General features: G+C 41.1%; 1 protein-coding gene across 3 annotated transcripts in view; it reads right to left on the bottom strand.

Moving 5' to 3' along the window:
• The window catches only part of LOC125457009 (neural cell adhesion molecule 2-like), a 1449549-nt gene that overhangs the window by 37169 nt on the left and 1386446 nt on the right, over positions 1 to 25934 (bottom strand). For all 3 annotated transcript variants that reach the window (XM_048540683.2, XM_059650141.1, XM_048540685.2), the window contains one exon: positions 7253 to 7457. In XM_048540683.2, coding sequence (XP_048396640.2) covers positions 7253 to 7457 — 205 coding nt within the window. The remainder of the gene's footprint in view (positions 1 to 7252; positions 7458 to 25934) is intronic.

A 25934-nucleotide genomic window follows, 5' to 3' on the forward strand; every position in this document is an offset into this window, starting at 1 on the left:
GTCTACCAGACTAGGTGGGATTGAGGTTCCCAAGGAAGAGGTATTAGAAATCCTACCGAGGGTGAAGATAGATAAATCCCCTGGGCCAGATGGGATTTATCCTTGGATCCTCTGGGAAGCCAGGGAGGAGATTGCCGAGCCTTTGGCATTGATCTTTAACTCATCATTGTCTACAGGAATAGTGCCAGAAGACTGGAGGATAGCAAGTGTGGTTCCCCTGTTCAAGAAGGGGAGTAGAGACAACCCTGGTAATTATAGACCAGTGAGCGTTACCTCAGTTGTTGGTAAAGTGTTGGAAAAGGTTATAAGGAATATGATTTATAATTATCTAGAAAAGAATAAATTGATTAGGGATAGTCAGCACGGTTTTGTGAAGGGAAGGCCATGCCTCACAAACCTTATTGAGTTCTTTGAGAAGGTGACCAAACAGGTAGATGAGAGTAAACCGGTTGATGTGGTGTATATGGATTTCAGCAAAGCATTCGATCAGGTTCCCCACAGTAGGCTATTGTACAAAATGCAGAGGAATGGAATTGTGGGAGATATAGCAGTTTGCATCAGAAACTGACTTGCTGAAAGAAGACAGAGGATGGTAGTTGATGGGAAATGTTCATCCTGGAGACCAGTTACTAGTGGTGTACCACGAGGGTCAGTGTTGGGTTCAATGCTGTTTGTCATTTTTATAAATGACCTGGATGAGGGCGTAGAAGGATGGGTTAGTAAATTTGCAGACGACACTAAGGTCGGTGGAGTTGTGGATAGTGACGAAGGATGCTGTAGGTTGCAGAGAGACATAGATAAGCTGCAGAGCTGGGCTGAGAGGTGGCAAATGGAGTTTAATGCAGACAACTGTGAGGAGATGCACTTTGGTAAGAGTAACTGGAAGGCAAAGTCTGGGCTAATGGTAAGATTCTTGGTAGTGTAGATGAGCAGAGAGATTTCGCTGTCCATGTACACAGATCCTTGAAAGTTGCCACCCAGGTTGACAGGGCTGTTAAGAAGGCATACAGTGTTTTAGCTTTTATTAATAGAGGGATTGAGTTCCGGAACCAAGAGGTTATGGTGAAGCTGTACAAAACTTTGGTGCAGCTGCACTTGGAGTATTGCGTACAGTTCTGGTCACTGCATTATAAGAAGGATGTGGAAGCTTTGGAAAGGGTGCAGAGGAGATTTACTAGGATGTTGCCTGGTATGGAGGGAAGGTCTTATGAGGAAAGGCTGAAGGACTTGCGGCTGTTTTCATTAGAGAGAAGAAGGTTGAGAGGTGACTTCATTGAAACATGTAAAATAATCAGAGGGTTAGATAGGGTAGATAGGCAGAGCCTTTTTCCTAGGATAGTGATGGTGAGCACGAGGGGGCATAGCTTTAAATTGAGGGGTGAAAGATATAGGACAGATGTCAGAGGTAGTTTCTTTACTCAGAGAGTAGTAAGGGAATGGAAAGCTTTGCCTGCAACGATAGTAGATTTGCCAACTTTAGGTACATTTAAGTCGTCATTGGATAAGCATATGGACGTACATGGAATAGTGTAGGTTAGATGGGCTTCAGATCGGTATGACAGGTCGGCACAACATCGAGGGCCGAAGGGCCTGTACTGTGCTGTAATGTTCTATGTTCTATGTTCTATGTCTATAGTTCCCTGGTTTCTCCCTACAAACTTCTTAAAGAAAGGTACAACATTTGCCACCCTCCAGTCTCCAATGTTTTGGGATATATTAGATCAGGTCCCTGAGATTTATCCACCTTTAAGTTCCCTAAGGCCTCTCTAACTTCCTCCTCTGTAACGTGAACTGTTTTTAAAACATCAAAGGTTATTTCTCTAGACTCCATCGTGTTCTCCACAGTAAAACGTGACACAAAATATTCATTCAGTATCTCTCCCATCTCCTGGGGTTCAACATGAAGATAACCTCCTTGATTTTTAAGAGGCCTGACCCTCTTTATCTAGTTGCCCTCTTGCTTTTATTGTATTTTTAGAATCTCTTTGGATTATCCTTAACCTTATCTGCCAATGCTATCTTATATCCCCTCTTTGCCTTCCTGATTTCTCTCTTAAGAATGCCCCTATACTCTTTATATTATTTAAGAGATTTAATTGAATCAAGTTCTATATATAAAATAAGATTCTCTTTAATTCTTGGCTAAAAACTCAATATCTTTGTTCATCCCTTGTTCCTTAATCTTACCTGCCTTACACTTCACCCTAACAGGAACAAAATGCCTCTAAAGTCTCATCATCACACAATGCCACCCACTTGTTAGACGTCCTTTTACCTGAGAACAGTCTATTCCAATCAACTTTTGAAAGATCTTGCCTCGTACCATTAAAATTTGCCTTACTGCAATTAAAAGCTTTAACTTTTATGGAAGGCTTACCCTTTTCCATAATCATTTTGAAACTAATAGAATTATGGCCATGAGACCCAAATTTCTCCCCCACTTTTACTTCAGTCATTTGCCCTGTCTTATTGCCTCAAACTAGATCTAGTTTGGCTTCTTATCCAGTAGGAGCATCTACATATTGATAAAGAAAATTTTCTTGAGCATATTTAACAAATTCTTCACCATCCAAACCTTTAACACTATAGCAGTGTCAGTCAATGTTTGGAAAATTAAAATCCCCCATTATAAGTGTATTATGCTTAGAAATATCTGAGATCTCCCTACATATTTGTTTCTTAATTTCCCTCTTACTATTGGAGGGGCCTATAGTACAATCACGTCAAAGTGATCTTTCCTTTCTTGCCTGTAATTTCGGCCCATATAATGTCACTGGACGATTTTTCAGAAATACCTTCCCTAGTTAAAACAGTAATGTATCCCTTAATTAAAAATGTCACCCCTCCCCTCCTTTCTGGCCTCCTTTTCTATCCTTCCTGTAACATCTAAAACCCAGAACATTGAACTGATATGATATCCCAATTGAATGTTCTTACACATGCTCTGTGTTCATCAGCCTCACCTATAAGACCCCTTGCATAAAATAAATGCAATTTATTTATTCAAAGTTACTATGTATTCTGACTCTCTCTTGTCTTTCTTTTCTAATTGATGTGCTCTCCTCACATTCAGAACCTTCTCCATCAATCCTTCTGTTTACACTGCTTTTTAGAATTCCTCTATTCTTCCTCTCTATCAGTATAAAGTCTCCCTCATGTAATGAGCATATCTCACTGCTAATATATTGGTCCCTTTCCAGTTTAGGTTGGACCCATCCTTTTTGAAGACATCCAAATTGTCCAAAAATCTGAAGTGAGTGTAGGTGGGGAGGTAAGGAGGCGATAGCTCAGTCCAGGGAGGACAGACAGGTCAAGGGGGCGGGATAGGGTTAGTTGGTGGGAGATGGAGGTTGGACTTGAGGTGGGAGGAGGGGATAGGTGGGAGGAAGGACAGGTTAGGTAGATGGGGCAAGCTGGCTGGGATGCGTTAGGGGGAGGGGAGATTTTGACGCTTGTGAAGTCCACATTGATACCATTGGGCTGCAGGGTTCCCAAGCGGAATATGAGTTGCTGTTCCTGCAACCTTCGGGTAGCATCATTGTGGCACTGCAGGAGGCCCATGATGGACATGTCATCTGAGGAATGGGAGGGGGAGTTGAAATGGTTCACAATTGGGAGGTACAACTGTTTAGTGTGAACTGAGCATAGGTGTTCCGCAAAGTGGCCCCCAAGCCTCTGCTTGGTTTCCCCGATGTAGAGGAGGTCACAACGGGAGCAGCAGATAGAGTATACCATATTAGCAGATGTACAGGTGAACATCTCCAGCATCTGCAGTTCCTACTATCTCTGAAACTACTTTCAAAGTTCTTTTCGTTATCTTTCTACCCAAACTCTTAAATTCACTCTGTACTACTTTAATCTTTTCCTTAAAATTGTCATTCCTTCCAATGTGTACAATAATTTCTTGCTTTTCAATCTCACCTTTCACAACATGCTTGAAACATTTAGAGAGATCCTTAATTTGAGCACTAGGAAAGTGACAAACTATCCTAAATTTACATTCACTGCCATTGAATCATCTGTTTATGCCCCTGACAGGAGAATCCCCATTACAATAATTCTACTAAATCCAGTAAACATTGTCGAACATAAGAATCATCCCAAGTGTCCAATGACTGACTGGACCTTCCATTTTCCTCGAAGAGGCTATTTGTTCTACAATTCCAAAACCTAAGTATCTATTTGATAGAAGAATAACCACAGAAGACTTTTGAACTATCTCCTAACTTTCCTGGCAGTCACCCACCTATCTGATTAATCCTGCTGTGTAATAATTTATGAGCCATCTCACTCAAGCACAGGCTTCAAGAAAGGGAAATCATGTGTGACTCATTATTATAGATTTTCGCAGAAGTATCAATCAAAATGATAGAGGGGAACCAGTAGATATGTTGCATTTGGACTTCCAGAAGGCATTCGATTAGCGTTATTTGAGGCTAGAGAGTCCATTTATCAGTCTGATAATGGCTAAGAAAAAGCTGCTCCTGAACCTGCTCATGTGTGTGTTCAGGCTTCTGTATCTTCTGCCTGATGGAAGAAGTTGTAAGAGGTCATCACCGGGGTGCAATGGGTCTTACAGAGATTTATAAAACCATTTTTAAAATTCATTAACAGCATGAGGGCATCACTGGCTAGGCAGCATTTATTGCAGAGGGCAGTTCAGAGGGAACTACATTGTTACAGATTGGGAGTCACATGTAGGCCAGACCAGGCCTCTAAAGATGGCAGTTCTCTTCCCTAAAGGATGTTAATGAACCAGGTGGGATCTTATCAGGGTGTCTGGATTAACAGTCCAGTGATAATACCACCAGGCCATTGCCACCATCCCATGGCTCAAAATAGGGTAAATAAGCAAGGCCTTTTCCATGGGGAGGGAGAGTCCAAAATTAGAGGGCATTGGGTTAAGGTGAGGGGGAAAGATTTAATAATGGGTGGTACGTGTATGGATTGAGCTGCCAGAGGAAGTACTGGAAACTGGTACAATTACCACATTTAAAAGGCATCTGGATGGGTTTATGAATAGGAAGGAAATAGGAGGGATACGGAATAAATGCTGGCAAATGGGATTAGATTTATTTAGGACATCTGGTCGGCATGGACAAGTTGGACTGAAGGTTCTGTTTCTGTGCTGTCCAATACCTATGATTCTATAACTCTAGAGAGAGATAGCTGTTGATGGTTTAACTTGGGGTTTACAATGCCTCAGGTGAGGTTTGAGGCAGAGATGGAGAGGCCTACACGGTAACTTCAGCCAGTGTGGAAATTGATTCCATAGTGTTGGCATCATTCTGCATCACAAACCATCTGTCCTGCCAAGCTCACCAACAGTATCAGAATTCTACTCACTGGCAAACGGATGAGGGAAATGGCTGGGAGGTGTCAATAATTAGAGAAGCGTCAATGATGCAGGTTAATTTTATTCAGAATAAGAGCCACTGGACTGAAATGTTAACTCTTCTTCCTCTCCACTGATGGTGCCAGATCTGTCAAGCTTTTCCAGCAATCTCTGTTTTTGTTTCTAAGATCCAGCATCTGCAGTATTTTGTTCTTTTTCTCTTGTAGCTTTTCACACTTGCCTTTGTATTATTATTAATTAACTTGTTATGGCAAGCTTCCAAGGTAGATGCAACTTGACTCCAGAACTGTTGGCCCAGAGATTGGGACATGACTGTGCACCACAAGACTCCTGTCCTCACTTTTCAATAAATGCATTTATTTTTACTGTTCATAGATTATTACCACCCAGAATTGGAACCAGAAAAGCAACTGCTTCAGGAGGAGAGGATAGGTGGAGAGGAGAGTATGGGTGAGGAGGTAGGGAGGGGATAGGTCAGTCCAGGAAGGACGGACAGGTCAAGGAGGTGGGATGAGGTTAGTAGGTAGGACCTATCCCCTCCCTACCTCCCCACCTATACTCTCCTCTCCACCTATCTTCTCCTCTATCCATCTTTGGTCTGCCTCCCCCTCTCTCCCTATTTATTCCAGTTCCCTCTCCCCATCCCCCTCTCTGATGAAGGGTCTAGGCCCGAAACGTCAGCTTTTGTGCTCCTGAGATGCTGCTTGGCCTGCTCTTTCATCCAGCTTCACACTTTGTTATCTCGGATTCCCCAGCAACTGCAGTTCCCATTATCTCTGCTTCAGGAGGAATTGGGTTAGTTGCATCTTTTGAGGCAGCGTTCAGAAATTTCAGAGACATTGCAAATCAGGCAACTTCACACCTTTAATTTTCCTTTACTTGATGCCTTGCGAATGCAAATTCTCCAAGTATTGAAAAAAATGCCGAGGTTTGTGCTGGTGAGACTCTATGTTCCACAATGCTGGAAGTCTCACTTTGATAGGGCCCTCGATAATAAGACTTCCTTTAAGTGAGAAAGCTGCTGCTGATAATAGGAAGATTAACCATGAGATAACACAGTGTGGAGCTGGAGGAACACAGCAGGCCAGGCAGCATCAGAGGAGCAGGAAAGCTGACATTTCGGTTTGGGACATTTTTCCAGAAATGAGGGAGGGGGGGAAGGGAGCTCTGAAATAAATAGAGAGAGAAGGGGTGGGGCTAGGGAAGGTAGGTGTGAGGGTGATAGGTGAGTGCAGGTAGGTAGTCGTAGGGATTGGCCAGTGAGGTGGGAGAAGTGGACAAGTGGGAGAGAAGATAGACAGGTTATGTCAGGTTGTGAGATAACAAAGTGTGGAGCTGGATGAACACAGCAGGCCAAGCAGCATCTTAGGATTTGGCCTGCTGTGTTCATCCAACTCCACACTTTGTTATCTTGGATTCTCCAGTATCTGCAGTTCCCATTATCTCTTGTGTCAGTTTGTGCCAGGGCAAGTAGGCAGGTATGAGAGAGGGGATTGGTAATGGGATGAGGCCGAGGGTGGGGAGATTTTGAAACTAGTAAAATCCGCATTGAGACCATTGGGTTGTAGCCTCCCGAGGCAGAATGTGAGGTGCTGCTCCTCCAGTTTGCGGGTGGTGTCATTGTGACACTGGAGGAGGCCCAGGATGGACATGTTGTCCAGGGAGTGGGAGGTGGGGGTTGAAGTGGTTCACAACTGGAAGGTGCTGTCGTTTTCCATGAACAGAGCGCAGGTGCTCTACAATGCGGTTACCCATGAGGCTGTCTTTTGAAGTGAGGCTGTGATGTTAAGATTGATATTATTGTAGCACTGATGGTGAGATCATTTTGTGAAGACCCTCATGGCAAATTATTGCTTCTGAGGCTGGGCCACATGAAGTGTTTTGTCTCATACTTACAGATAAGCTGCTTTGCCTTCTTCGGGATCCTTGGTTTTGGTACTTGACCCATTCTTTTTCCCACAAATCCTTGTGGTGATGCACATCAGCAATCCACATTGCTTTGTGAAGAAGCAGCTAACATCAGTGATGACAAGGATTAACAAGAGTGCAGCAACTCCAAGACCAACAACTGCCCCAAGGCCCAGACTCCTGAACAGGGTATCTAAAAAACAAAGAAGTGCAAACACCAATAAAATATGATCACGGTCTTCCCTTTCAAGCTATATCAATGCTAAAAACTTTTATCAGTATCGTCAAGCACCTCCACCACATGGCAAGCATTGTAAACAAGTGCACCACTGGTCTTTAACCAATCTGAAGTGGGTTAAAGTTGGTCTTCTTTTATTTACATTACAAGCTTAAAAATATTTTGTTGCCCCTCCTCTCTCCACACCAAGCTGAGGATTTGCAATGGATCAGAGGAATTAGTAGCATTGAGTAAATAGCCCCATCATCTGAAATACTGGACTAAATCCTGGACTTTTCAAAACTTTTAAAAGGCAAATGGAAGTTGGAATGAGAATACACAAACAGAATTCAGAACTGAGATAACAAAGTGTGGAGCTGGATGAACACAGCAGGCCAAGCAGCATCTTAGGAGCACAAGCTCTTGGCCTGATGTATTCATCCAGCTCCACACTTTGTTATCTCGGATTCTCCAGCACCTGCAGTTCCCATTATCTCAGAACTGAGATGGCGGCCTGGAGCCATTGTCCAGTCTGGAATTCCAATTTACACCAATCAACTGGAACTAACGTTTTATACCTCAGGCCACCCAACACAGACAGTATGGAACCTGAAAGAGTTACTGGACATTTAACTTCAATCAGAAATCCACTCACACATACTCTTACTGCTCAGGAAACCAATGCACTTCAAGCAGATACACCACAAACATAATGGCCAAAACAAATTTGAGGGGAAATCACAGGGCACACAGTCTGTACAACTACCAGCTCCGATCTCACCTAGAGGATAGCCTCACTTTCCTTCAACAATAAGCTTTCTACACACACAGCTGCCCCACAGGCATCCAGCTTCCAACAACAACAAGCAGGTTCAGAACCAAGAACACAAAGGCTGAGCAGAGAAACTAATTCGAAAAGCCAAACTAACAGCATCTTCGGGACAAAGGACATCCAAGATTAGGGGGCAGGGAGGCAACCGAGTGTAATCCGAACAACAGCTTTCAGACACTGGTCCGTTCTGAACCAAGAGAACTGACAGCAAGAACCTCAGTAACTGGATGCATTTTAAAACCAGGTTTTCCTCAATGTCGAGCAGAAACTTCCAAGACCCAAAGTTCTGACCTAGGTGATGACAGTGCATTGGGACCCTTAGGGTAGGAAGCCTGATTAAAAGTTCTGTAATTGAAACTGCTGTATTTAGGTTCTAATAGTGTTTAATCTAGCTAATAGTATATTTAATAACATTACTGTCCTCTGTATATTCCTCTGTGTCAATTTCTCTGTTTATTTCATTTACCTATAATTTCTTATGTTGTACTTGTCATTTTGTATTGCAAATAAACACGGAAATTCTTTTGCCCTGAAACACCCGCCTGCTGCCTTCTTCATTTCACATTCCCTAAATAAGTCCAGTGTCTAGAACCAGGGAATTGGGAGTGATTTGAATCACTTAAAAAACAGAAAATACATTTTTTGATTCATTTCAAATAAAGAAATGATAAAATATCAAGTCTGAACTAGAATAATTTATTTCCACCAGATTTCACGCATCTTTGCTCCACAAATCTTTCGCGGTTGCCTTTATAGTTTTGTGGGAAATCATCCATTAGCTTTTGGTCTTGAGGTATCGTGATAATGTACAAAGGCATCAGCTTTGGTTTCTGCGTAACATTCTTGTCTCTGAATCAGAACTTCAGGAATGTTAGCATATCTTCACATCATGGAGCTCAGTCAGTATCCCTTCTGAGTTTGGCCAGCAATTCCTATTTTTGAGTCAGATTTTCAACATGTGCAGCTCTTTGTCATCTTTCACCAAAAAATATCACAAATTAACTGATCATTTCTCTTTGTGGGCTTTTGTGTGCAAATTGGCTCTTACATTTGTCTAAACAGCACATGTACCTAAATTATCAAGGATGAAAAATGATCCTTTGATCTGTAGCAAAGTGAAAACCGTCTGTTTCTAAGGCATAATGCAACCAATGCTATAAGTTGAGCATAATAAAACGGGAAAGCCTTATCTCAGAGCGAACAGAGGTGAAAATTAAGTTAAAACTGAAAGAACTGCAGATGCTGCAAATCAGGAACAAAGACAAAGCTGCTGGAAAGGTCTGGCGGCATCTGTGAAGGAAAAGATAGAGTTAACTTTTTGAGTCTGGTGACCCTTCCTCAGAACTGTCCATGAAAATTATGTTGTCTGGTTTCACACAACATGGAGCTCAGTTACATAAAAGGATTGGATCAAAAATAATCAATAACAAATTAGGAGCCGCTTTCATTATTATAATTCTCATCAGAAGCTACAGCTCAAATTTGCTGCTCATGACAACCCTGAGAAAATGTTAACTGTCAACAGTCATTAAATTAATCCAATCTGACAGCCAACTCCTGTCAAACTCACCTTCACACAAAAGTAAGTTGAGGCATTAGTAGAGAGGGCAACTGGAACGCTGGCCTTTATTTCAAAGGGAATGTAGTAAACAAATAGTGGGAACTTGTACTGGTTAGGCCACATCTGAATTACTGTGAACAGTTTTGGGCCCCTTACTTAAAGGAAAATGGACTAGTATTGGAGACAATCCAGAGAAGGTTCACTTGGTTGATCTTGGTTATGGAGACTGTCATATGAGGAGAGGTTGAGTAGATTGGGCTACATACATTATAGATTAGAAGAATGAGAAAAGACCTTATTGAAACGGACAAGATTCTTAGGGGGCTTCATAAGGTAAGTGGTAAGTGGGAAATAAGGTTGGTTTTCCCTTATGGGAGAGTCTAGCAATTAAAAAAAAGTATAATCTCAAAAGAAAGAGTTGCCCATTTAATATAGAAATAAAAAAATATTATTTCCTGTGATAATAGTGAATTTGTGAAAATCTTTCCTGCATAGGGCTGTTGGGGTTGGGTCATTAAATTTATTCAAGGCTGAGGTAAATTTTTAATCTACCGGGGTAACAGGATGTATAGAAAAAAGCAGAAGAATGAAGTTGAGGATTATCAGATTTTTGGATTATTAGATCTCATTGAATGACACTGTAGGCTTGATGGGCTGAGTGGCCTACTTCTGTCTCAATGCCTTATGGATTCATGATGTGGAGAGGTTGTTTCCTTTTGTGGGAGAGTCCAGAACCAGAGGTCATAATCTCAGAATAAGGGATTGCTATTTAAAATAGAGATGACAAGGAATTTGCTCTCTGAGAAGGTGCCAAATTTCTGGAAGTCTTTACCATGGAGGGCTGCCAAGAATGGATCGTACAGTACATTCAAGGCAGAGAATGATAGATTTTTAACCATTAAGGAAACCAAGGGTTAAAAGAGATAAAACAAGACAATGAGGATATTTAGATTATCCATGATGTCATTAAATGATGAGCAGAATTGATGGGCTGAATAGCTTACTTCTGCTCTTTTATATCACATTGTCTCAGTGTCAAACCCACTCCAACTGATCCAATCCAACTGTCACCATAGTTGATTTAATCCAATCCCACTGGCAAACCTAATCAACTTGATCTAAACCACTACCAATACCAAGCAACTGATTTAATTCTTCCTCTCAACCCCAAACCCAGTAGAACCCCAATTTCCACTGCCAAAACAAATTCATAAAAATCATGCTCTTACTAACAAGCCTTGAACATATTACCGTGATAGGCAAATCTGAGTTGTACTGTTCTTAGACCCTGATGATATTGATCCAAGTTATCTTTTAGGGTTACCTGGGATGCATGGTGCAAATTCAGAGGTACTTGCCCCGATCAGTCAGTGTAAGCCGTTATACTGTACCTGAGCCTCTTCCCATCTCTTCTCATCTAAACCTCTATTTTCTTCTCTACCAAATGCTCGTCTAACCTCTTCTTCAACCCCTATCATACCCTGTTGGGGTGCATTCCACGTTCTCACCACTCACTGGATGAAGATATTTCTCTGAATTTTTTATTTGGCTATTATTCTATGTTGATGGCGTCTCGCTATGGTCTTTCCCACAAGAGGAAACTTTTTCTCTGTTTCCGCTCTTGCTTAAAGAGTGTCGTGGTGACTCAGTGATCAGCACTGCTGTCTCACAGAGCGAGGGACATGGGTTCAAATCCAGCCTCAGGTGACCGTCTGTGTGGAGTTTGCACATTCTCCCCATATCTGCGCAGGATTTCTCTGGATGCCCAAATTTCCTCCCACGTCCCAAAGATGTACAGGTTGCGTGCAGTGGCCATACTAATTTGCCTATGGTGTGCAACCTGGCTGGATTAGCCATGGGAAGTACAGGTTTAGGGTGGGGGGACTGCACTTCAGAGGGTCAGTGTGGACTTGAAGGGCTGCTTCCAAATGTCGAGGTTCTACAATTATGAGCCTTGCACAATTATATGTGGTTCTTCTTCAAGAGAAAAGAGTCAAAACCCAGGAATTTAGTCTTTCCTGCTAACCCCAACAACACCAGTATTCTGTTATAACCCTTGCAAATGTTCCCTGCACTGTCTTCAGTCATCCTATAATTTAAAGAAAAATAAAGTACCATGCAGCACCTCAGGAAGGGTAGATTGAATGTTATAATTTATAGATTGAACACTTATTATGTACATTGTGTTTGATGGCTTTCGGTTAGCCCTAATTTGTTGGGCAAAAATGCCTGATATAGAACTGCAAGCAGTTAGCACTTTGAATGAATGTTGCAAAACATAAATGTAAAAATTATGGCTTTCCTTTTGGAGTTAAATATCTTAACAGACTATTTAGTTCTTTGAGGTATACATTTGTATGCATTAATCGGTTTATTATTCAAATGGAAGCATTAACCTCATAGAGGTTTACACATTCGTAATCTCAGCATGTATATTGAAGTATGGTATTTGCAGAGACTGATGCCTTTTTAAGATTCCGATGCCAAAGGTGCTGGTTCTGGACTTTGACTACAATCTTAGCATTCTTTTTTAGAGCAGTAAAATATTCACCAATTTGGGAAAGCTCACAATCAAATTCACTAAGCTCTAATCTCGTTTTAAATGTCTTTCATATAAGGTCATCTCTCTGCATGTACTACTGAAAGTCATTCCTCCACAGTTTCAGCTCTGAGTGGATTTTTTTGGTGGATGTGCACATATTAATAATGTACACCATCAGAGTGATTCTTGTAAAGGTAAAGGCAAAGAAAACTATGTCTTGATTCCTTGGAAAATATGGGCTCAGATGTTTTCTGAGAATAAAGATTACTGCTTGCATCTGTTAGTGACAAAGTTGTGGCCACTTGTTTAATGTTGTTGTTCCCATTACATTTACACGTACGTGCTATGTACTGTCATTAACATCAGAATGGGGGTGGGGGGGGGTTAGATGATTGAAAAGTTGTACAATAAAAGTCTATAAGGTATAATGTTCATTTAAGAATTTTTATCTTAAAATAGAGGTAAATGGATTTAGTTTCAGTTCTGAGAAGATGACGTGTTTGCTTTTTTTTTAGGTCAGAAATTCATTTGGAACAATGAGATAAAGATGTTATTTCCAAGAAAGCATGTTATATTCCACTGCTGCCCATTATTTTCACTGCCTATCATATCAGCAATTCAATTTCTGCATGGTAGCTCAGTGGTTAGCGCTACTGCCTCACTGTGCTGGTGACCCAGCTTCGATTCTACCCTCAGTGGAGTTTGTATATTCTCCCCCTGTCTGTGTGGGTTTCATCTGGGGGCTCTGGTTTCCTCCCACCATTGAAAGATGCATAGGTTAGGTAGATTGGCCATGCTAAATTACCTTTGGTTTCCAGGGATGTGGAGGCTAGGGGGTTTAGCCGCAGGAAAGGCAGAGTTACAGGGTTTGGGTGGGATGCTGTTCGAAGGGTTGGTGTGGACTTGATGGACCAAATAGTCTGCATCCACACTGTAGGGATTCTATGACTTACGTTATACCTGCAAAGTTAATGTCAGGGGAGGGAGCAGCATCGTGGAAGTGGCACTGAATGTAGTAATCAAGAAACCCTGGCGAATGTTCTCGGAACTTGTATGTGAATCACAGCATGGCAAATAGTGAAGTTTGAATTAAGTAAAAGTGTGGAACAAAAGCAAGCCTAATGGTGACCATGCAACCGCTGTTGATTATCATAAAATCTCATCTGGTTCATTCATGTCTTTTGCGGGGGGAGTCTGTCATCCCTATATGATTGGTCTACTAGTCACTCAAGATCCACAACTATGTGGCTCATTCTTAATTGTCCTCTGAGTAATTAGGGATAGGCAATAAATGGTTGCTAGGCCAGTGACGCCCTCATCTTCAAAAGAATGAAAAAATTGCAACATGTTAAGAATGATGAGTTTTATTATTTTCATATAAACTAGATGGTCAGTGGCCAGAAGCTGGTTTAGATGAAAGGAACAGTTGTAAATCAGCAGAAATGAAATTCAGTTTGTAAAAATCGCTAAACTCTGAGAGTTCAGTTTTGTGGAAGTTGCCTGGCTGTCAGAATTGAAAAGATGTCTTCAAGGTACAGAATTGGCTGGCCAACAGAAGACAGCGAGTGGTAGTAGAAGGAAAATATTCTGCCTGGAAGTCAGTGGTGAGTGGGGTTCCACAGGGCTCTGTCCTTGGACCTCTACTGTTTGTAATTTTTATTAATGACTTGGATGAGGGGATTGAAGGATGGGTCAGCAAATTTGCAGACGACACAAAGGTCGGAGGTGTCGTTGACAGTATAGAGGGCTGTTGTAGGCTGCAGCGGGACATTGACAGAATGCAGAGATGGGCTGAGAGGTGGCAGATGGAGTTCAACCTGGATAAATGCGAGGTGATGCATTTTGGAAGGTCGAATTTGAAAGCTGAGTACAGGATTAAAGATAGGATTCTTGGCAGTGTGGAGGAACAGAGGGATCTTGGTGTGCAGATACATAGATCCCTTAAAATGGCCACCCAAGTGGACAGGGTTGTTAAGAAAGCATATGGTGTTTTGGCTTTCATTAACAGGGGGATTGAGTTTAAGAGTTGTGAGATCTTGTTGCAGCTCTATAAAACTTTGGTTAGACCGCACTTGGAATACTGCGTCCAGTTCTGATCGCCCTATTATAGGAAAGATGTGGATGCTTTGGAGAGGGTTCAGAGGAGGTTTATCAGGATGCTGCCTGGACTGGAGGGCTTATCTTATGAAGAGAGGTTGACTGAGCTCGGTCTCTTTTCATTGGAGAAAAGGAGGAGGAGAGGGGACCTAATTGAGGTATACAAGATAATGAGAGGCATAGATAGAGTTGATAGCCAGAGACTATTTCCCAGGGCAGAAATGGCTAACACGAGGGGTCATAGTTTTAAGCTGGTTGGAGGAAAGTATGGAGGGGATGTCAGAGGCAGGTTCTTTACACAGAGAGTTGTGAGAGCAAGGAATGCGTTGCCAGCAGCAGTTGTGGAAGCAAGGTCATTGGGCTCATTTAAGAGACTGCTGGACATGCAAATGGTCACAGAAATTTGAGGGTGCATACATGAGGATCAATGGTCAGCACAACATTGTGGGCTGAAGGGCCTGTTCTGTGCTGTACTGTTCTATGTTCTATGTTCTAAGACACCTGACTGAAAAAGGTCTTAAGCTACTTCTGCAGTCAAAGGTGAAGGGCTGGAAAAACTTGATCTGCGTAAGAAAATGAAGATTTAAAACAGGAGTGACATTTTATTAGAATTTGGTATCTGTAAAGGATATTTCTGGTGAAAAATGTTGAATCATTATTTTGCTACTTATGTTACGATCTTTCCAATTCATATTAATATATACACATATATATATATTTGTATATATAGCTTTGCTCTTGCCCTTTGTGTGATAAACCTGTGTTCTTTTGTTAATTGGCAGCCTAGCGTGAATATGTTCAATAACTAACCACTATGGTAACAAAATTGCAAATTTCTGAGCAACACTGACTCTTCCAATGTAATCATTCTTCAAGAACAGGGTCAGAAATCTCAGATATGTTCCATTGCTCAATGCATCACTATGATACATGGTTGTAAATACCTGAAGTTGACTGACCTGACTTCTCTAAATCTGTTCACTACCTATAACAACAGCGTGTGATTTTTAATTCCATTTAACAAATCAACACAATCCAAGGCACTTCAGAGGAGCATGTCGTAATAAATCTGATACTAAGCCACACAAGGAGATAATAGGACAGGTGATTAAAAGCTTTAACAAAAGATAAAGGTTTCCAGAAGATCGTAAAGGAGTAAAGTAAGGTCAGTGTTTTGGGTAGTGAATGTAAGAACTCAGAACCAAGGCAGCTGAAGGCACAGCCACCAACATTGGAGAGTTTCAAATCAGAAAATGCCATAGTGGGAGCAGGGCCAAGATTTTGGAGGGTTGTAGGGATGACAATGTTAAAATTGAGGAACCCACAGAGATGACAGATGAATTAGACTTTATGCCAGTAACAGCAAGCAATGGACAATTTAGGTTTAAGTTTGTAAAGGGTGCAATCAGAGAAGTGACTAGGAGTTGCTCGGAATAGTCAAACCTAGAAGTAATAAAATCATGGGTTTAACAGAGGAACGTTGTAGAAAGCTACAGCATAGACAAATTTGCAGGTCTTCATCTATTAATCACAAAAGCTAACGTTCAAGTTCAGCACGTTATAGAGAAGGCAAATGGAATATGGTCTTTATTTCAAAGAGAATGGAGGATAAAAGTAGGCAAGCTTTGCTAAGGCTATGTAAAACACTAGTCAAACCACAATGGAATGGAATACTGTGAACATTTTGGAGCTCCTTATTTGATGAAAAATATGACGATTTTAAAGGAAGTCCAGGGAAAGTTCACTAGGATGACATATAGAGAGACTCTCTCTTATGTGGAGATATTGCATAGATTTGGCCTGAACTCATTGGAATATAAAGTTACGTGTGGCCACCTCATTGAAACATATAAGACTCTTAGTAGGCTTGTCAAGCGAAATGCAGAAAGCTTGTTTCCCCTTATGCAAGAGTCTAGGACCAAAGGGCGTAATCTCAAAATAGGGATGTCATGCTTAGGACAGGGCTTTGTTTTTCTCAAACGGTTGCCAATTTGTGGAATTCTTTACTGCAGGTGGCTGTTGAGACTGGGTCATTAAGTATATTGAAGGCTGAAATAAATAGATTTTTAATCAGTAAGGGAATCAAGTTTTATGGACAAAAGGCAGGAAAATTGAAGTGAAAATTATCAAACTAGCCACAATCTCATTGAATGGTGGATCACACTCAATGGGCTGAATGGCCTATTTCTGTTCCTAAATGTTATGATCTTCTGGTTTTATATAGATGAAGGTTTTAGCAGCTGGTAAGCAGTAGCAATGCATTTTGACAATGCTACATGAGTGCAATTCTATGATTCAGATGGCACGGTGACTCAGTGGTTAGCACAGTTGCCTCACTGTTCCAGGGACCCGGGTTCGATTCCACCCTGGGGTGAATTTCTGAGTGGAGTTTGCACATTCTCCATATCTGTGTGGGTTTGCTCCGGTTTCCTCCCACAGTCCAAAGACGTGCAGGTTAGGTGGATTGGGTATGCAAAATTACCCCATAGTATCCAGGGATGTGCAAGCTGGATAGATTTGCTGTGGGAAATGTGGGTTAATGGGAAAGGAGTGGGATGCTCTTCGGAGGGTTGGTGCAGGCTTGATGGGTCAAGCAGCCTATACCAGTACGATAAGGATTCTATGATATGTATTGATGGCTGCAAGGTCAAATAAGACACCAAGACCATTCATTGTCCAGTTCAGCCTTTTAAATCTCAGCCACCCGGTTGCTCCTCCAACGAGTAGAACTTGCCAGATCTGTTCTTGTGAAAGAAATCACACATTATTTCCATTATTCCAACAAAACACACCCTGCCCCATCCTTGACTGGTCTCACAGCCTGTGATTTACAATTCATTCATTTGAATAGACAGAAAAGCATTGGCCCTAGACTTGCGATCGGTTCATGAGATCCTTATGGTAGTGCACACTGTTCCCTGGCAATGACAGATGCTAGAAGCTTAATCTACTGAAAGTTATGTTTAATGCTTTCAGCAGTTAAATGTACAATCACTTGCTCAACTTTTTGATAAATTCTATTTGTCACATTTGACTCTTCACAGATTTGGTTAATTTCACATAGAGAGGTGGATTGAGTCATTTACAATTTTCAGTCCCAGCAATTTGCCTGTCTGTTCAGCAATTGCCTGCAAATATTTGACAATCAGATTTCCTGATAGAGCTCATTTGTATCACATAAAGAATGCTAAATGTTGCTCTTTGAACAATAGCTGTTTAATTTAATGATTGAGGAGGACATGATAACCTGAAAGTGGAGTTGTCAGAAGTGAGTTATGGAAGGATTCATTAATGACTATTTAAGGATGATCATTTCCAACAGGATACATAACACGCTGTGTCATACAAAGAATTGAAAACAACTGCACCCTTCGCAGATTGACACATCACAGCAGGAGCGAGGAGGTTGTAGATTGTAGGGAACAATGTTGGTGCAATGGGGGGTAAAACAGGTTGGAAACTTGCTACTACAGCCACATGATCTTCCCCAGCTCCTGTCTTTGACACCATCTCATCCCTCAAGGTCTACATTTTAAACCTTCAAAATTTGGACCTACATGCTTCATGCTCACAACATCTTCAATGCTTCCAGAAACAATCCTCTCTCCGGATTCTCTGCTCAACTTTCTCAGCAATGCATTGGCTCCTCCACTTCACCTATCACCACCATTCCTCCTCCACAACTCCTCCCCATTCTTTATCTGCGGCTCCCTCCACACCCCACATCCACTCCTGAAGAAGGGTAATGCCAGAAATGTTGACTGCTCCTTTCCTCCAGATATTGCCTGGCTTGCTGTGTTCTTCCAGCCTCCTGTTTGTCTACCTTGGATTTTAGACATGTTTTATAGAGTTGATTGAAGCTGTAATTATAGATTTGTTTTTAGGAGGTCCTTAGAGATAAGGAGAAATTTAGTAAGGAAAACAGAGGGACTATGAAGAGTTCTAGATATGCTCACCTCTACTGGTGGGGACTAAAGGAGAAAAGCTGTTGGACATATGTTAGTACAGAGCAGGAAATCAAATTGGTGCCATTCGGGTTCAGTGAATGGAATTGGAATAGTGTGCAAAATAGAGCAAAATGCAAGTGAAATGGAGAATGTAGAACTGCAGAATATATTCCTGTTCAGAAGGTATGGCACATTTACAACCTGTGAGATTAATGATAAAAGCTGTAAGAAGGACAACCAGGATGCAGATCAGGGCACTATTTAGCAGGAAGAAATCTGAAGGGAGATGGATTCAACAAGATTCCATAATTTGAGGAACCAGAAAGCTGGGTCAAGACACCCACAAGCTATACTGCTATCCTGGTGGCAAGACGATAAACATATCAAACTGGCTTAAGACAATGTCAAATGGGAGGAGGTAGATCCAGACTGTGTTGAGTTGGCTAGAAGTCCTGTTTGGTGAGTGTCAGAAACTAGGAATTCAGTTCAAATAGGATCTCAAGAGTCATATCTTCATGATCATTAACCAGGTTGTGCATGATTTGGTACAGGGACAAGCAAATTAGAAAGATAAACAGGGTGGCACAGTGACTCAGCGGTTAGCACTGCAGCCTCACAGCACCAGGCACCTGGGCTTGATTCCAGCCTCAGGTGACTGCCTGTGTGGAGTTTGCACATTCTCCCTGTGTCTGCATGGGTTTCCTACGGGTGCTCTGGTTTCCTCTCACAGGCCAAAGATATGCAGGCTAGGTGGATCGGCCATGCTAAATTGCCCGTAGTGTTCAGGGATGTGGTGGGTTCGGTGGGTTACTGGGGGATGAGTCTGGGTGGGATGCTCTGAGGGTCAGTGTGGGCTTGTTGGGCTGAAGGGCCTGTTTCCACACCGTAGGGATTCTATGTTGATTCTATGATAAACACATAGCTGATGGAGTAGTGGGATATAGAGGACTCACTTCAATAGACACTGGCACCAGCTTTGGTTCAGAAAAAAACTGTACCATTGGGATAGCTTCCATATGGCAGATGGAATATAATGTGGAGAAACATGAGGTTATACACTTTGGCAGGAAGAATAAAGGAGCTGAATATTATTTAAATGGAGAAAGACTGCAGAAAGCTGCAGCACAGAGGAATTTGGGCCTTGTGCTTGAATCACAAAGGCTAGCATCCAAGGTCAATGGGTAATGGGAAAGGCAAGTTAATTGTCCACCTTTATTGCAAAGAAAATGCAGTATAAAATTAGGGGGGTTCGCTAAAACTATAAAAGACCCTGGTAGGACCCCACAAAGAATACTGAGAACAGTTTTGATTCCCTTAACTATTGAAAGACATATAGCATTGGAAGCAGTCAAAAGAAGGTTTTCAACCCTGGGCATGGATGGATTTTCTTATGAGGGGAGACAGTAAGCTTAGCCTGTACTCATTGGAGATTAGAAGTATAAGAGGCAACTTTTTAAAACATACAAGATTCTTAGGAGTTTTGGCAGGATAAATGCTGAAATGTTGCTCCCATCTGTGCAGTGACTAGGACCAGGGGTCAAGGGGTCACAAATTAAGACAGCAATTTGGAGGAATTTCTTCTCTTAGAGTTGGAATTCTTCACCATAGGAGGCTGTCGAGAGTGAGTCATTAAGAATATTCTGGGCTAAAATGTTTACTCAGTAAAAGAATCAAGGATTATGGGGAAAAGTTAGGGAAGTAGGTTTGAGGATTATCAGATCAGCCATGATCTCATTGAGTGACAGAGTTGTGTTTTATGCACTACAAGTGAAAAGAAAAATTAAATATTTGGTGAAGTAGGAAGAAATAACAAACATGAGAGTAGGTGTTAATTGACACAGGACTTGAGTATTACTCAAAAAGAAACTTTTGTGAAACTTTCATCTTGAAACGAACGTTTCATCTTTTCATCAGGACATTTGCAAGAATGCCAATATAAGAGGGAAGTAGTATTTCATTGTAAATGAGGAGAGAGTGCTCGTTGGTTGGCAAGTTTGTAGGTATTGCCTTGGAGTATGCACCAATTTGATGATTACTGAGACTAAATTACAAAGCTTTCTTTAAATGTAAGCCAGGAAATTTGACCCTGATTGTTGGAGTCATTACTGTGTGGAATAAACCAGAGAATGTTGCTACCTATTTGGTTAAGTTAATACAGGTGGTGTGTGTACACGTTTTTACTGTCTGCAAGAAATAGGAGCTTGTATGTATTGATATATGAGATTTTCAGTGCACATAGCTTAAATTTGCTGTCAGTGTAATTTGTTTAACACACTTGGGGTTATTCAGCAAGTCTTTTCCAATTACAGAATCCCAACTAATGGTGGGTAGTCTGTTGTGATTATTCCAAACATGGTACAGTTAGTACCTTGCCTGTGGTAAACAGTTGAAGGGATATGTTGAATGATATCATCTGTCAGTCCTTGGGATATATGGTCTAATTCACATTGGCAATGAAATTCACATACTAAATTATTCATCTGTGTAAGAGGCAGAATGTCCTTTTATATTGATGCAGCATTCTGCTCATAGTGAACACTGTTTTTGTTCCAATCTTCGGCGAATTTAATATAAATTACTGTTGATTAATTGATAGAAATCTGATGTAAGAAATTATTTAAGAATGTGGCAAGAGTTTTGCACAGCTCCCTGTTAGCATATAAAAATATGCATTAGACCAGAATGACAGAAGCCACACAACACCAGATTACAGTCTAACAGAATTATTTGAAATCCCAAGTTTTCGGAGTGCTGAAGTCACTTCAATTGATGAGGGAGCAATGCTCCGAAAGCTTGTGATTTCAAATAAATCTGTTGGAGCATAAATTGGTGTTGAGTGCCTTCTGGCTTTATCCACATGACACTGGCACCTCCATATCATGGATTAGAATGTAGCAATAACAATTTAGTTTTGTTAGTGGTTCTAATTTAGATTAAGATTGGGATAAGCAGATATCAGAAATGTTACTAAATTCTTGAAAGTGCTCAGGATAATTTTTTGCAACAATATGCCGCATTCCCTGACCGAGGAGAAATATCAATAAAATAATTCTGCCTGTAGGTTTTGAGCTTATAATGTTAACTCTGGTCCTCTCTCCCAAAGATGCTGTTAGATATGCTGAGCATTTCCTGTCTTTGTATTTTTATTCTGGATTTCCAGCAGCAACACTATCAGGCTGTTGTGTAAGGACCTATATCAAATTAGGTTTAATAATCAGTAATGATAAGTTAGCAGCTTGGCAGTGCATGGACATGTATCCAGCTGCAATAATAATATGATTAGGCTCAGCATAATATTTCAAAGGGAAGTAATGTGATACAACAAAGAAGATTCCACATTTTGCTAAGGCTGACTTCAACAGGATGAGACCAGGCCTGTTCAAAGAAAACTGAGATTTTCCGCCAAATTCTGTTTTTGTTTCTGATTTACAGCACCTACAGTCCTTTTAGTCTTTGTCTGGTAAATCTGTTCATGGGTAAAATGTCAGAAAATTAATGGAAATGCTTAAACAAATGAGTGCAGAATCAGTTCATACACCTTAAGGAGGAGAAATCAATTTGCCAAAATAGACCGTATGGACAAATGAAGAGATATGAGATAGCAAAGCATTGAAAGATAAAAAACATACAGTAAATTTCTGCACTTTATGGTGGCTGAGGTCCAGAAGAGCATTGCAGTCAGTGACAAAAACAAAAGTTGTGGGAGAAAATCACCTGCTCTGGGTACATTTTTTAGAGGAGACACAGAGTTAACATTTCAGACCTGAAGTGCCAACTCTGCTTTCTGTCTTCATAGATGCTGCCAGACCTGTTGAGTTTCTCTAGCAACATCTGTCTTTGTTTTAGATTTCCAACATCCGCAGTTCTTTGTTTTACATTATTGTAATCAGTGATTTTTACAAACAGCCAACCTGGAGGATTGCACATGTGGTATTTTTACTACTGAAGGTAAGATTTTTGTTACCTTTTTCTTTAAAACCAGAGATAAATGAAGCTTCAAAACAAACATAGAAACATAGAAAATGGGCTTGAGTGTTTTCTGTTGTAGTGAATTCCATAGATTCATCATTCTTTTGTGTGCACTCTTGCGATAGCAAGAATATACTTCCTCATATAAGGAGACCAAAGCTGCACACAATATTCCGGTATACTCCCATGGCCCTGCATAATTGCAGTAAACCATCCCTACCTCTTCACCTAATCATCTCACTACAAAGATCAATGTACTATTTGCCCCTTGACAGCCTGCTGTATGTGCATGTTTACTTTGATGTACGAGGACATCCTTTCTCTCAATTTGTAGCCAATCGGATAATAATCCCGCTTCCTGCTGTGGCTGTCTCAAACTGAATAGCGTTACATGTGTCCACATTATAAAGAGATAACAAGGTGTCGAGCTGGATGAAGACAGCATGCCAGGCAGCAGCAGAGAAAGCAGGAAAGCTGACGTTTCGGGTCTGGAGGATTTCTGAAGAAGGTTCCAGATCTAAAATGTCAGCTTTCCTGCTCCTCTGATGTCGCCTGGCCGGCTGTGTTCATCCAACTCGACACCTTGTTATCTCAGATTCTCCAGCATCAGCAGTTCCTATTATCTCCACATTGTTCACTCACTCGGCCTATCCAAACCTCACTGAAATATCTCTGTATCCTCCTCGCAGTCCACCCTCTTACCCAGCTTTGGATCATCAGCAGGTTTGGAGATATTGCATTTACTTCACTCATCCAAATCATTAATTTTAGATTCGCAGTCGGTGAAACAGTATTCTCTGTTTTTTTTTTCCTTTATTCATTCACGGAATGAGGGTGTTTTTGGCTAGGCAGCATTTATTGCCAATCCCTAATTTCCCAGAGGGCATTTTGGAGTCAACCACATTGCTGTGGGTCTGGAGTCACATGTAGGCCAGACCTGGTAATGATGGCAGTTTCCTTTCCTAAAGGACATTAGTAAATGAGATGGGTGTTTTCCCAAAAATTGACAACAGATTCATGGTCATCAACAGGCTGCAGATATTTATTGGATTCAAACTCCACCATATGCTGTGGCTGGATTTGAACCTGGGTCCACCAGTGTGTTATCTGGGTCTCTGGATTAACAGTCCAGCAATAATACAACCAGGCCATTGCCTCCCCACTTAGTATTGTGTGGATCAGCAAATTCACAAAGGCAGAAATAATATTGGCAGGGTCTTACTGTTCAAAAATGTCAAAACCCTTAAAAGTGATGTTGACCCAAACTTTTCCAGTTGGATCACATTCCAATAAAGTAGTCCAAAAAACTAAAGTAACAAAAAAAATGAGCCATATTTTAATTCTGGGGATCCATTATGCTGCACGTTTTGTTATTTTTGTTTATTCGCTCAGGAAATGTAGGCACCACTGGATGGACAACCTTTATTGCCTGTCCCAGAGATGCAACTCACCAGCATCTTCTCAAGTATAACTAAGATACAGACATTAAATCCTGGCCCAGACAGTGATGTCCATGTCCCATGAGTGAATTAAAAAAACATACTTCAGAGTTCAAATGATTATTTGAATAGAATACATCAACATACTCCAAATAAACCCATGGAATGGTGTCAAAAAATGACTTGATGTGAGGATGAGGTTTTATGGTTGTGAATCTTTTTGGTTCTAATGTAGCTGAGATGGTAAAGAATTCTGGATTTGCTGTTAGAAACTTTAATTTTGAGAATAAAAAAAATTGGAAAATTGTCTTAATTCTAATTTTAAGCTTTAGAATCACTCACCTCTAACAGTAAGGGATGCCTATTGCCTCTTTTGGGCAATGTATAATTGTTATATAGTTTCTTTTTGGTATGTGCTTCCTCTCCATGAGTTAAGTTCCAGTTTACTATTGTGTGGAGGTGTTAGTGTTGGATGGGGTGGTCAAAGTCAGATGTCACATGACACCAGGTTGTAGTCCAACAGGTTTATTTGAATTCATAAGCTTTCGGAGCACTGCTCCTTCTTTGGGACTTCTGGCAGTTTACCATTGATTGGGGAAAGTTAAAAATGTTAGAGAGACACAAATATAAATTCAACTTTACCAGAAGGGAAAACAAATTACTTGCAATATGTATTGGAGAGGGAGTGCCTCACCAGATTAAATGAGATGGTGGATTATTTTATGAGAGGGAATATTGAGGAATACTGGGCCCATAGTCTGAGAGATTGAGAGATTTAGAAGCCTGTTGAAACAGAGAATATTCCAAAAGGGCTTAAAAAGGCAGACACAGAAAGAATATAGGATAATAAAGTGTGAAGCTGGATGAACACAGCATGCCAAGCAGCATCTCAGGAGCACAAAAGCTGATGTTTCAGGCCTAGACCCTTCATCAGAGAGCTGAATATGTGCCTGGTTGGAGTATGTCAAGAACCAGGGGATACAGTCTCAGAATTAGGGGACTGGGGCAAAGAGGAAATATCTTTACTTAGGGGGCTATGGAAACTCAGTCACTGAGTCTGTTTAAGATCCAGATTGACAGATTTCTGGATGTTAAAGTTATTGAAGGATATGAGAGCATTGTGGGAAGACGGCATTGAGGTAGAAGATCAGTTGTGATATAATGAATTGACAGAGCAACCTGGAGGGGCCAAATGGCCTACTCTTGCTCCAATTTTGAAGTGATGCACATTCCTCCTGACTTCTGACTACCTTTGTTCCCAGACTTTTGTTAAATAAGTAACAACTATAGTGGCAAACAATAAATACTCGAAAGACATTGTTCCAAAGAGTGTGTGAGGACTGAAAAACCCAGGAATGTAGGGGTCATAAAGCCATAAAATGAAGGAATGGAAGTACGCTTTTTAGCCCATTGAATTTGCTTCACCATTCGATCAGATCATGGCTATCTCTGTTTTGAATATTCTTAGTAACCCAGCTTCAACAGGCCTCTGGAGTAAACAATGCCACAAAATCAAGCCCTCAGAGGAAATAAATTCATTTTCATCCCTGTCTTAAATATGTCACACCTTATTCTGAGATGATGCCCTTTTGGTCGTAGATTCTCCTCCAAGAGGAACCAAACTTTCTGCATCGACACTAACAGGCCCCCTAAGAATCCTGCATGTTTTAATAAGGTAACCTTTTACTCTTCTAAATTCTAAAGAGTACAAGTCCAACCTATAGGAAAGATGTGGATGCTTTGGAGAGGGTTCAGAGGAGGTTTACCAGGATGCTGCCTGGACTGGAGGGCTTATCTTATGAAGAGAGGTTGACTGAGCTCGGTCTCTTTTCATTGGAGAAAAGGAGGAGGAGAGGGGACCTAATTGAGGTATACAAGATAATGAGAGGCATAGATAGAGTCGATAGCCAGAGACTATTTCCCAGGGCAGAAATGGCTAGCACGAGGGGTCATAGTTTTAAGCTGGTTGGTGGAAAGTATAGAGGGGATGTCAGAGGCAGGTTCTTTACGCAGAGAGTTGTGAGAGCATGGAATGCGTTGCCAGCAGCAGTTGTGGAAGCAAGGTC

This window comes from Stegostoma tigrinum, chromosome 12, assembly GCF_030684315.1.
Source record: "Stegostoma tigrinum isolate sSteTig4 chromosome 12, sSteTig4.hap1, whole genome shotgun sequence".
Taxonomy (NCBI): Eukaryota; Metazoa; Chordata; class Chondrichthyes; order Orectolobiformes; family Stegostomatidae; genus Stegostoma; species Stegostoma tigrinum.